The sequence below is a fragment of the Triticum aestivum genome, chromosome 4B (genome assembly GCF_018294505.1).
Source record: "Triticum aestivum cultivar Chinese Spring chromosome 4B, IWGSC CS RefSeq v2.1, whole genome shotgun sequence".
Taxonomy (NCBI): domain Eukaryota; kingdom Viridiplantae; phylum Streptophyta; class Magnoliopsida; order Poales; family Poaceae; genus Triticum; species Triticum aestivum.
The window spans coordinates 462488393-462499036 of NC_057804.1; the positions used below are offsets into that span (position 1 = coordinate 462488393).

The 10644-nt window shown below is 44.9% G+C and overlaps 2 protein-coding genes across 3 annotated transcripts in view; one reads left to right on the forward strand and one right to left on the reverse strand.

The window, feature by feature from the left end:
• Positions 1-2807, forward strand: part of LOC123092719 (phosphoenolpyruvate carboxykinase (ATP)) — a 5261-nt gene extending 2454 nt beyond the window's left edge. The window contains exons 4-12 of the mRNA XM_044514540.1: positions 1-150; positions 260-445; positions 549-847; positions 1088-1261; positions 1365-1430; positions 1541-1719; positions 1814-1983; positions 2076-2244; positions 2337-2807. The exon at positions 1-150 is cut by the window's left edge and continues 6 nt beyond it. Of these exons, the coding sequence (XP_044370475.1) occupies positions 1-150; positions 260-445; positions 549-847; positions 1088-1261; positions 1365-1430; positions 1541-1719; positions 1814-1983; positions 2076-2244; positions 2337-2480 (1537 nt within the window). The 3' untranslated portion in view covers positions 2481-2807. The remainder of the gene's footprint in view (positions 151-259; positions 446-548; positions 848-1087; positions 1262-1364; positions 1431-1540; positions 1720-1813; positions 1984-2075; positions 2245-2336) is intronic.
• Positions 2808-4712: 1905 nt separating this feature from the next.
• Positions 4713-10126, reverse strand: LOC123092720 (uncharacterized). Of its 2 annotated transcripts, none has more exons than XM_044514541.1 (5): positions 9756-10126; positions 7017-8596; positions 6840-6919; positions 6601-6739; positions 4713-5524 (listed from the first exon to the last, which is right to left on the reverse strand). In XM_044514541.1, the coding sequence occupies exons 2-5, from the start codon at positions 8338-8340 to the stop codon at positions 5019-5021; spliced, it is 2049 nt and encodes a 682-aa protein (XP_044370476.1). In that variant the 5' UTR covers positions 8341-8596; positions 9756-10126; the 3' UTR covers positions 4713-5018. The 2 variants fall into 2 exon arrangements, with proteins under 2 accessions (XP_044370476.1, XP_044370477.1); XM_044514542.1 differs by lacking the exon at positions 9756-10126 and having other exon boundaries at positions 7017-7762; positions 7876-8233.
• Between the last annotated feature and the right edge of the window lie 518 nt (positions 10127-10644).

The following is a 10644-nucleotide window of genomic DNA, read 5'->3' on the forward strand; positions in this document are numbered from 1 at the left end:
GTACGAGCAGGCCATCAAGTACGAGAAGGGGTCGTTCATCACGGCCACCGGTGCGCTGGCGACGCTGTCCGGCGCCAAGACCGGCCGGTCGCCCAGGGACAAGCGCATCGTCAAGGACGAGGCGGCGGCGCAGGAGCTGTGGTGGGGCAAGTGAGTGCTCTGCCACCATCGCTGAACTGAACATGTGCTTCTTCTTCTCCTTCGTCTTCAGCTAACAAGTAACTGAACATTGTATGTCTCGTTGTGGCGATAATTACAGGGGCTCGCCGAACATCGAGATGGACGAGCACACGTTCCTGACCAACAGGGAGAGGGCCGTGGACTACCTCAACTCCCTGGACAAGGTGTTCGTCAACGACCAGTTCCTCAACTGGGACCCGGAGAACCGCATCAAAGTCCGCATCATCTCCGCCAGGGCCTACCACTCGCTCTTCATGCACAACATGTAACAATAATACTACCACTACAGCCAAGTTGATCACAGTACATGTAATACCACAGCACATTTACAGCAGAGTAACCGGACGGTATCGTACATGTGACATCAGGTGTATCCGTCCGACGGAGGAGGAGCTGGAGAGCTTCGGCACGCCGGACTTCACGATATACAACGCCGGCAAGTTCCCCTGCAACCGCTACACGCACTACATGACGTCGTCGACGAGCGTGGACATCAACCTGGGGCGGCGGGAGATGGTCATCCTGGGCACGCAGTACGCCGGGGAGATGAAGAAGGGCCTCTTCGGCGTCATGCACTACCTCATGCCCAAGAGGCGTATCCTCTCCCTCCACTCCGGCTGCAACATGGGCCGCGACGGCGACGTCGCCCTCTTCTTTGGACTCTCAGGTACGCAACAGATCCATCATCCGTCCGGCCGCAAGAACACTGCGGTGCCATTACCTGCCCAACCGCATGCACCTGACTGGCGCGTTCGCCTTGCTCAGCAGCCTATCCATACCATACAGCTCTAGTTTCGTTATCGTGTGATGTCACTTTTTCAGTTCTCCAAAAATATTAAACGCATTTTTTAGTCTGCATTTACCATATATTTTGATTTGTATTTTGTTTCTCTCACAACAACAACAGGTACTGGAAAGACAACACTGTCGACTGATCACAACAGGCTCCTGATCGGTGACGACGAGCACTGCTGGAGTGACAATGGTGTCTCCAACATCGAGGGTGGCTGCTACGCCAAGTGCATAGACCTTTCCCGGGAGAAAGAGCCTGACATTTGGAACGCCATCAAGTTCGGAACAGGTAGACGCCTCTTTTCAATCCTGAATAATTTAATGTCAGCATCGTAGTACGTACAGTACTGTATTTCCGTAGCTTACATTCGACTGAAATGTTCTGCTTGCAGTGCTGGAGAACGTTGTCTTTGACGAGCACACCCGTGAAGTCGATTACACCGACAAATCTGTCACAGGTAAAAACCATTGTTATCAACAAAAAATAATCCAGTCACACCAGGAGAAATCACATACATACAGTAGCAAAGATGATGGTAATAACATTGCATCCCGGACCGTATTGCAGAGAACACTCGTGCCGCTTACCCGATCGAGTACATCCCCAACGCCAAGATACCGTGCGTCGGGCCACACCCCAAGAACGTCATCCTCTTGGCGTGCGACGCGTTCGGGGTGCTCCCGCCCGTCAGCAAGCTGAACCTGGCGCAGACCATGTACCACTTCATCAGCGGCTACACTGCTCTCGTAATAAAACTCTGCTAAGCATTCGTTAATTCAGCAGCTTGCTTGTTCCTCAGGGATGCCGATCTGATCGCTTTTGCCATCGTCACCGTGACAGGTTGCCGGTACAGAGGACGGCATCAAGGAGCCGCAGGCCACCTTCTCCGCGTGCTTCGGCGCGGCGTTCATCATGCTCCACCCGACCAAGTACGCCGCCATGCTCGCCGAGAAGATGCAGACGTACGGCGCCACCGGGTGGCTTGTCAACACCGGCTGGTCCGGTGGAAGGTGCGATCCCTATGCTTATCCTTGCAATGCGATTCCTCACGACCACCACGCGCATGAGATGATGAGCTGACTCTGCGTTCGTCGCTGTCCAGGTACGGCGTCGGCAAGCGGATCAAGCTGCCATACACCAGGAAGATCATCGACGCCATCCACTCCGGCGAGCTCCTCACGGCCAACTACCAGAAGACCGAGGTCTTCGGCCTCGAGATCCCCACCGCGATCGAGGGCGTGCCGTCTGAGATCCTCGACCCGATCAATACCGTAAGCCCTCTTCAGCTCATTCAGCCATTTTTTCTGCGTGGTTGCTTCTCTTCTTTTGAACATGCACTGAGCGATTGCTTTCTCGCGTGCAGTGGACGGACAAGGCCGCGTACAAGGAGACGCTCCTGAAGCTGGCCGGCCTGTTCGGGAAGAACTTCGAGGTGTTCGCCAGCTACAAGATCGGGGAGGACAGCACCCTCACCGAGGAGATCCTTGCCGCTGGACCCAAAGTCTGATTTCCCACGAAGCAGATGAAGAGCGCGATGCGGTGGAATTGTGTTTTTTCAGAATAAAGCAGTGGTGTGTGTGTGTGTGCCGTGTAGGTCGACGATGATGATGATGACGAAAAATGGGTCCATGTGCGGGAGGTACTAGTAGAGTTGGCTCCGTATATTTTTCATGCGTAGTGTTAGTTTCTGTCACAGATTGGTGCTTTGTTTTCGCTATGTACAGATGCACTGTGCTTTCGTATTTGGAACTCGGATCGGTCTGCCTGATATGATCGTATGAGTGTATGACCCTGTGTTCACCCCAGTTAATGCATAACACCATATTATTCTGCTTGGGAATGTGCCTCTTGTCTTGTATACATCGCCTTTGCTAATTGTTCGATCTCCTGAAAATCTTGAAATCTGAGTCCTGTTAAACGTAGGGATAAGAAAACACAGGCTAATCTGGATTTTTCTATAAGATTTCAAAACAGGGCAATTCTCCGTAGATTGAAGAGATAGCTTCTTGAAGAAAAAATAAAGTGAAGTTCGAGCCTATGAAATTGAGTCTACTCTACATGAATGCAAACAATATGATTTAATTTTTTTGCTAAAGCAATCAATAGGAATTTAGCAACCCTAAATCCTCCAAATTTTCAGTGAAAATCCTACAATCCAAAGAGATTTAAAATTCCATAATACTGTCTAAAATTGCATTCTTTTGAAGGTGTGTAATTTTGTTACGTAAGTTGTTACAATAAAATGAGGTTGAGATGATGGTTGGATATTGATCGAAAAATGTGCTGAGATTTAAAATAATATATCAGGTCAGGCATGAATAGATGATAACCCATCACTGGTGCTTTTGCTGCAAGATAGTTAGATAAGGACTCCCATGCCTAGCTTTATTAAACCGGAAAAGGACTTGCAAAACTGCACGACACATGACCAGTGCAAAATGTCTGTTGGTGGAAAAATAATACTCCCTCCGTCTCAAAATAATTGTCTCAAGTTTAATACAACTTTATACTAAAATTAGTACAAAGTTGAGACACTTATTTTGGGACAGAGAGAGTACTAGATAGAGAAACCACTGAGGATCAGATGAACAACTTTAAAAAAATGTAAAAGAAATGGTGGTCATATTAAGACTTCGTGTAGATGGTCAGACTTAGACTTTTACTGTCATGCTACTGACAGAAAACAAAGAGAAGTCGTATTCGCCGTACATCAGTACTGACAGCAGAGGTTTGGTATGACGCGGTTTGGACAAAGCGAGCTTTCCTTTTCGTGGTGATGGAGCAGCTAAAAGTCAGCGATAATTTTAAATTTAGCAGGTGAGAGCATGATGTTTTGACAAATCACAAGTTCCTTTGATTTCCCTTGCTGCCGCCTCCAAGATAGAGCCGGTGCGCGCACGCGATGTAGACCAGTGTGGCTACTTTATGTCATCCCTAAGGGTTTGGAGACTTTCAGTTTCAGGCATAAAAGAGTGATGTTGATCAGTGTCTGTTTCAGCAAGAAATGAAGATGGAAACGAGGCAGTGAACTTTGTGGTGCTGAAAAAAAGCAATGCCTCCTTTCGACATGGCAGTTTTCTTCTTCTTCTGATTGTTTGCATCAAAATAATAAACGAGGCAGTTTGATTGTTTGCATCAAAATTAAATGTCTGACATGCCTTGAACTTTGTGTTCGCTAACGTGTTTTTCCCTTTATTTATGATGCAGCGTTTGCAGCCAATTTTGACGATCGCATCCAAATAGAAATACATTCTGGTCACTAGAAAAAGGGGGGGATGAGTGAAGACGAAAAAGTCATAATCACAGAATCTTGCTGAACCAATAGATAAGGACAACTATTTTTTTCTTCTCTTATATGGGTGTTCGAAGGCTTCAAGTTAAAAAAAAATCCTTATTTTTTTAGTGTAGTATGTTGAAATGTGCAGAACTCATACAATAACCCGTGCAAGTAGAACATCAGTTCATAAAAATAGTGAATATGTGAGAGAAAGTAGTTGAATGCAAAACCGATTCCAAGCACACGATCATCATTTCAGTTCAAGGCACAGGATAGCAGGTGTGCTTTTGACAGATATGTAAAATGCTGAACTCCTGGTACATGTTTGCTTACAAAGAAGTTGCTACAGAATGGATGCGAAGAAGCAAAACCATCATCGAATTTGATCATAAATTTTTTTATTTTCAAAACGATCATAACATCGTTGACTGCTAAAAGTTCTCTCCAGAAAGATAGAGTCAGTTGAAGTATGAATGCCTTTATCTTTGCTTTCCGTAAAAGTAGTTCATGTACAGATTATCCACCAACACTGCAAGGGCGGTTCTCTTTTTTACAAAACCCTTCAATGGAGTTAACTATTTGAGTTAACCCAATTACAGTCTATAATCGACATAAGACAAGTGGTTAGAATCCTAAATCCAATTATACACAAATGTTCTAAACTATAGTATAAATTTACTAGCTTGCAGGGTAGCTTCGATCTTCATACAGCTTTATGGTTCAGAAAATTACATCTTCAGACAACTTTCATCCTTCAGCAATCATCTGTCAGCAATCAGCAGTATCATGGTTTTCATGCCCAGAACAATTCTCAGAATCAGTTTCCAACTCTGATGCCTCACCTTGCAACTTCATTTCCTCAGATATCTGATCATCATGGCAGTAGCCTTCGACATTCACCGCCGGTGGCTCACTGTGGTCATTCTCCTCACCATCTTCACTAGACGATGACATGGAGACCGCCTCAGGAACTAGACGTGTCAGCCTGCTTGAAGGTAATCTTGCTATTTTGGCCCCTCCAGATCTGATCTTGGACTCGATGGCCTTGATCAGCGAAGCTGCTTCCTCAACAGGAACAACACGAGCACCACAAGCAAGAGCTGTAGCATGCACAAGAGGGTGTGGACCTTTTTCTCGCCTGGTCAGTTCAGACATAACACCTGGCAATGGACCTAAATTACAAAAACTTCTTTTTGGTTGTCTAATGGGTTCTGCAGGGCGGTATGAAATTGGAACTGCTTCGATAGGTGCTGCCAACAATTTGTACTGTCCATCTGTAGCCCAAGGAAATGAACATATATCAGTCAATGCCTGTACTGCTTCGATCTATTAAAAGTTGAAAAGCCTAATGTGCGTGTGTGAAAGCTTTCAACAACAGTAGCTTAGTAGGTTGATTCATGAAAAACAGTATAACTTGTTTTGAATCTATCTGCAATAGTATGGGACTATAAATACATTAGCCGTCGACTCTGAGGACAGAAACATTTCAATTTGCAGTATGTCCAAATTATAAAATGTTCCAGAATCAGCACTGAAAACGTGACCAAACTATTTGCCAAGCTATGATATACAATTTACTATTCTGGACACGGAACATCTTAAAGGATAAAACCACAGATTCAAGAAATGATGAAAATTACTCTCATTTCTGGTCTCAGCTTCTAATTTGACACCTATCCTGAAAGATCAATTTTCTATGTACACGCCTACTATTTATGTTCCATGGATTGGAATTGCGGGCTTACCACCTAGGGACCGACAAGGGGAGGGTTGTGTCTATCAATCAATGCAAAGGCCGAGGGCTTTCCTCCATGGAAAAAAAGGAAGCGACAAGGGCAGGTCATGGAACATAAGTCAAAGGAAACCCATACCAGTTTTCTCATAGTTTTATCCATACTGAATTTCCCATATTCCATCTTACTCCTTTCCTCTTTCTTAAACAAGTAGAATTGCTCCCACTCAAAAGTGGAACTACTTGGATCGAAAACATGATATATGGAGTGGTCATGATGAACACAATGACCTAAGGCTAGAGAATTGGTGTGCAAACTTACAAACTAAACAGCGACACTGGAGTCCCATCAAAAGGAAAAAAAACAGCTACACTGAAAAAGGTAATGGACTAAACTGTCAATTAGCAGCCTGTGGTGAGGAATCATAAATTTATATTATTTTGTGCGTGACATATGCGAACCTCTGAAGCTAACGTCAACCTATCATTAACTAGACCAAATGGAAACATTAGATTTTCTTCTTTCAAAATTACTGTAACATGGATGATACTTCTTTGCTGGGAACATAAAGTTATAAATATTTATTCCGTAATCAGTACAAGAAAATGGAATCTAACCAGCAGAAGCTCCAGGTGAATTCCTCGACAAAGGCATGTATAGCGTCAGAGGTATAGCAGGAATAGCAACTGTAGTTTCTTCAGAATGTCCATGGTAGGTTGAATGATTTCCCTGTGTTGCCCGACTCGAAGTGCTATTCTGCAATTAAAACTAAAAATAAGAACCTTGTAACCCAATAAGAAATATCAAATGCTGTGGAGAATATCTCTGAAACAGATGAGGAGGTTGGCAGGGTAACCTGATATTTCTCAGGACAGCCCTCCTTTCTGTTCTCAGCATGCAAATAAGAACATTCTGATCCATGCCTGCCTTGTCTCCCTGTTGATAGAACATGCAACAGTTGTTATAAACAGAAGAGTTCATAAGCAATAAGTTACTGGATGAATTGATAGCATCTTATACATGGTGTATTTACCACTTGAGGTGAAAGCACATGATGAAGGATGATTGTTATCAGAATTAGCTAAGCCTGAATCAGTCAACAGGTTGGTAGGAATGAACATTAGTTTGGAGGTAGACTCTTGAAACATCGTGAGCTGCGAAGGTATTGTTTTCTGTTTGGCCACATCTGAACATTGCGAAGCACTCATAGTTTTCATCTGTACGACCTTATGTTTACTTTCACTACCAGAAACTCCACGGTGCGGCATTATTGGATGACAACTTTTGACTTGAGCAACCTTCTCTGCCGCCTCCTTCAAGGCAGACATCGCCACATGGTAAATTTCTTCTGTGACTGATCCCTCTTTTGCAAATTTTATAGCCTCCTGACATAATTTGTTGTAAAGTACAGTGAGTGAATCTGTAGAATTACATTGAATCCCTGCACTATATTCCTCAACCTTCGCTTCATCAGGATCTGAACTCTTTGCAGCAGATTCAGCATTTTCTCCAGAAGTAATGTTCGATGTACTAGGGGCCTGTTTAGAAGATAATAACGAATGATTATGCTCCTTCTCAAATTTAGACACCATCCATTTTCCAGAGTTCATCTTTTTCACTACAATCATAGCTTTGCAACCAACTCTAGTTATCATTCTTGGGCGCTTCGTTTTTCCTTCGTCTGTGATCTCTTTCTTGGCTCGAACTTCACGGAAGCCTTCTTTGGAGCACACAATCTGACGAGAAATGATTGAATTATCACGCCTTGAACGGCAATACCTGCTAATACGTGCACGAAAACCATTTAGCCTCGCATAATTTATATAGAACAATTTTGCGGCTTCTTCAGAATCAAATTCCATACCCTCAACCGGCTCGTCAACAGGGTTTACCTCAGTAGAATGTGGCTTTTCAATTGGATTAAGATCCTGATGTGCTGACCTAATATCAAGTTTTCTTGGTGGAACTGATCCATGATTATGGGTTTTTACAAATTTAGTAACTACCCATTTGCCAGGACCAATTTTTTTTATCATTATCATAGCCTTGCAACCAACTCTAGTACCTGTCCGCTCTTGCTGTTTTTGGTCAGGGTGGAGGCCTTCACAGTTACGCGTTTCATGAAATCCCTCCTTTGAGCATACAATACGACGAGAAATGATTGAATTATCACGTCTGGAGCGGGTATACCTGCTAATCCGAATTCGAAAACCTGCATGTCTTGCATACAAGCTGTAAAATTCCCTTGCAGCATCTTCAGACTCAAATTCCATACCTTCGCGAGGTGTTAATTCTGTATCATCTTCATGTCCAATTATATTTTCTACTTCTGATGGTTCATTTGATGAAATCTCCATAGCAGTAAAGGCTCTGTGAAGTCCGGTTAAAGCATGATTTTGGTCATTGTCTCGCTTTGACTCAAATTCTTCTGATTAATGCACCTTCCATAACCAGTATTGGCCGTCACAAATCTATGTCGATTTTCTTCAGCTTGTCTTTTCTATATATTTGAAAATCCCCAATGTGGCATCTTAGTAAAGATCATTGTGCTCCACGGCAGTCCAGCTATGGCCCTACCTTCAAACTTGTTCACATGGTACGCAGAGTGCAGAACTGTATAATGATCTAAAGTTAGATGATATAATCACATAGTGCAGCAAGCAGGATTGTCATTGTATCTTGATAAGGAAAGATGTAAATGACTCAACATCTCTGACAACTTTGTTCAAACACCAGTAAGCAAATAGGGCTAAGTGAAAGGTATCAAAAAAGTCATCTAGGAAGTACAAGAACAGAAGCCAGGCATCTTTTAATCAGAGTTAACCACAGGATCAGGTGACTGAGTTCATTGCTACCATAATGTGATAATCATTCAGAAAACGTGTGGGGCTAGAGCATTAGCCCATTTCAAAGAGCTACTCCACATCATGACTACTCTTAAGACATCTTGATGATGCAATGTTGCATAGGTAAGCTGAAGCACTTCGTTGCACTCTCAGAATTTGAATTTGAATACCAAGCAAAATTTTCCTAATAATTGCAAAAAGTAGTACTCCCTCCGATCCAAATTAATTGACGCAAGCTCTATATAATCAGCCTATAACATGTATTAACACTGTCAATTAATTTGAACCGGAAGGAGTATACTTTTACCATTCAGAATTTGAATACTTTGTCATAAATGTCAGTCGCTTATTAAAAAACCGAGTTAGGTATTCAAAGTTTCTGTTAAACGGTTTCAGTTTAAGCCACATGGTTCTAAGTTGAGTATGACTTCTGGTAGACTTGTCTAGGAAACTTATCACAGGTAAAAAGACAGCCTTGGCACCATTTTTCTCCTTCTATTCCTTGGAGTTTTTGAGCCCCTTTTCTCCTTTTATGGAACTTTGTACTATTGACTGTTTACTTTCATTGATGACAGCGCTAACAAGGACCCGCACTAGTAACTGTCTAATATGAACCTTACTCTGGTACACAAGCCAAAATAGGACGTGATCCTCCGGCACAGCCGCCGCGCCAAAGTTCTTATGGACAAACACGGAACTGATCGAACACTCAAAACTGTTCTAATGATTGAGTCCATGCGCGGCACCAGAAATTTCCACTTATAGGCATGCATGAAACGCAGGTACATATCACGCATAAAGCAAGAAAGCGATTAGCTTCAGCCCAGATAAGCAGAAAAGCAACATCGCTCCAGAACTAGAACAGCAACATCAGAATAAAAGTAAAAAACAGAAAGCCTTTTTATGTGGAGGAACTCGGCACGCACCTGGACAAGTATTGCTCCCGATAATCCCTAAACCAGCGCAAGAAAACCGATGAGCGAGGAACCAAGAAACGAACAGCCCGAGCGGCTGCACGGGTGGATACGACAGGTGGTGGGGGCGGTCAAATCGAACCCAGGCGCGACGACCAAATCAGTACGGAACGCCAGGAAGGAGAAGGAGAGGAAGAAGAAGCGCGGAAGGGAGGAGAGGGGTTAGGCGTGGAGAAGTCGCGGCGACTGCTCATCGTTAGCATTAGGGAAAGGGATCACCGGTGGAATTAGTGGGGATGGATGAGAATTCGGGAAGAATTTTTTGATTAAAGAAAGGAGGCGGCCGGGACGCGAGTGGGGGAGGGAGGGAGGGAGGGAGACGGCGGCGAAGGTGGTGGTGGTGGTGGATGAGGCCGGATCTTCGGAGGGCGAAACGGACGGCGGAGAGTCGAGCGCGCGGGAGTGGCGGAGGGCGGGGATCTCGAGATGTTCCTGCGTATCCGGCCGCCCAACGGCCCAACCGTCCAAGTGGATAAATAACTCACGGTGAGGCGGGCCGTGATGCTTACGTGGGGGCGGGGACCCACTACCAGGGAGACATTTCTTGGGCTGTTTGCGCCGGTGAGGGATTGGATGAGCGTCGCTGCAGCGTCCCTGTCGGAGCATTTCCAGCCGCGCCCCCAACACAGCCCCTCAGTCGATTTTTCGCGCCGGCGCTGAAAGAATGGTCCGGTCGTGTCCATAGGAGCACGTTTTTCACCGGGTTGAGCCGAAATTAGCGCCGGCGGACCCAGACCGAACCCGGCGCGCTGGAGGGCGTCCGGGGACGCCGGGGCGAGCGATTTTGGCGCGAAAGAGCCGCAGGCCCGCCGAGTCAGCGACGCGTGCCTCGTCGTCCTCG